Source organism: Sphaeroforma arctica (assembly GCF_001186125.1).
Source record: "Sphaeroforma arctica JP610 unplaced genomic scaffold supercont1.4879, whole genome shotgun sequence".
In the NCBI taxonomy this organism is placed as follows: Eukaryota; class Ichthyosporea; order Ichthyophonida; genus Sphaeroforma; species Sphaeroforma arctica.
The window spans coordinates 375-1966 of NW_014035679.1; the positions used below are offsets into that span (position 1 = coordinate 375).

A 1592-nucleotide genomic window follows, 5' to 3' on the forward strand; every position below is an offset into this window, starting at 1 on the left:
GTTATCTGCAACGTGTAAACAACCGGCACCCATCCACAACGGCCTGTGGGTTGATGAATGAACGCACTGACACAGATTTTATTAGCTATACACAGTGTATAACACACACGTGTGCGAGAAAGCACAGGCATTATGATCCGAAGGGTCCTAGATTACGGAATGAGATACTTTGGACTCTTATGTCAAACCATCCTTCCTCGCGCCACTGCAATAAACATTCATGTCAGCTGCGCAAACCATCGGCAGTTTTTAGTATGTACAAATACACTAACCCCCTCATCTAACAAAGATAACCCCGGACACATACACACTCCTATCTATGCCTTCATAACATGCAAGACAGATCACATACAATCACATACATGTGTGTACACAACCAATAAAATGCGACGACATACATGTGTGTACACAACAAATAAAATACGACGTGAAGTGGTCCAACCCACACACACCTCCATCGGCAGTATCCTTAGCATCCACTGCGCTGCCAAACAGAACTGTGGCACTGGGTCCCTCTTTCTTAACCTTGGCTATCTTCAGTCGCTTGACACTCGGCCTTAATTCGTCCGGAAAGTACTGTGGAAGGAAAGCATGCAGTGAATTGGTTCATCAGTTTGTAGTCCCAGTTTTCACACGTGCGCTTTGACTTTTGGAATACAGTACGTGCTACTTAGAACACCTTTGAGTCCTGCTTTCCAACCCGATTGATACCTAGGACCGTAAGATCTTAATGGACAGGACCGGTACATTCGGTAGAATGAGGTGCAGCGCATGAGACGCGTAACCTACCACACGACCAACAGAATATACAACCGCCGGGGAGTAAAGGATTTGGAATGTGCAGCGCCAAAGCATGAGTAGCCGAAACATCAAAAGGAAGGTGGTGGAACAGCAATATGCCTCTTATACAGCATATATACGCACGCATAGTTCATAGATTGTTAACCACATTGTATGACATAGAAAAAAGGAAGCTAGATTTACACTCAAAAGCCAGTATGGATACACATTATAATATATAATATATATATATTTATATATATATGTGTGTGTGTGTGTGTGTGTGTGCACGTGTGTGTGTGTGTGTGTCTGTGTGTGTCTGTGTTGTACAATAAATCAGAATAAAATACGAACTTCTCTAACCTACCGACCACATCGCCTCGGCGATAAGCCCCGACACTTCCGTTGACAGCTCTTTGTGGCTGTAGCGATCGGTGTACCGCTGGATCTTTGGTCGTGGTGCTTTCTCCTGTATGTACATAACACTACTCTGTTGTAACAAATCGATGCGGCGCGAATCGCGAACCGCGGCTTTGAGATCTGCGTGTAGGTGTCGATTAAACGCCATTGGGTTAATGGGCGTGCATTGACTGTATATAGATGCGAGCAAGTATGTGTACATGCATGACTGGTAGTATGGATAATCACAATATGAGAGCGCGTGTATGTGCGTGTGTGTGTGTGAGTGTGTGTGTATGTATGTGTATCCGTTATTCCGATATACAAAAAAAATACCTTAACAATCAACACTGGGTGTATTCCAGATCGTGTAAGGTTACAATTCCACCAAAGAAGCTACCTAGACCGTTTTG

The 1592-nt window shown here is 44.1% G+C and overlaps 1 protein-coding gene across 1 annotated transcript; it reads right to left on the reverse strand.

Annotated features, from left to right (window-relative positions):
• Positions 1-452: 452 nt before the first annotated feature.
• On the reverse strand, positions 453-1348 carry SARC_14631 (hypothetical protein; the record flags this gene model as incomplete). Its single annotated transcript, XM_014291236.1, has 2 exons — positions 453-576; positions 1148-1348. Coding segments are annotated over 2 exons (325 nt in total), but the record flags the coding sequence as incomplete, so codon positions are not given.
• Positions 1349-1592: the final 244 nt, after the last annotated feature.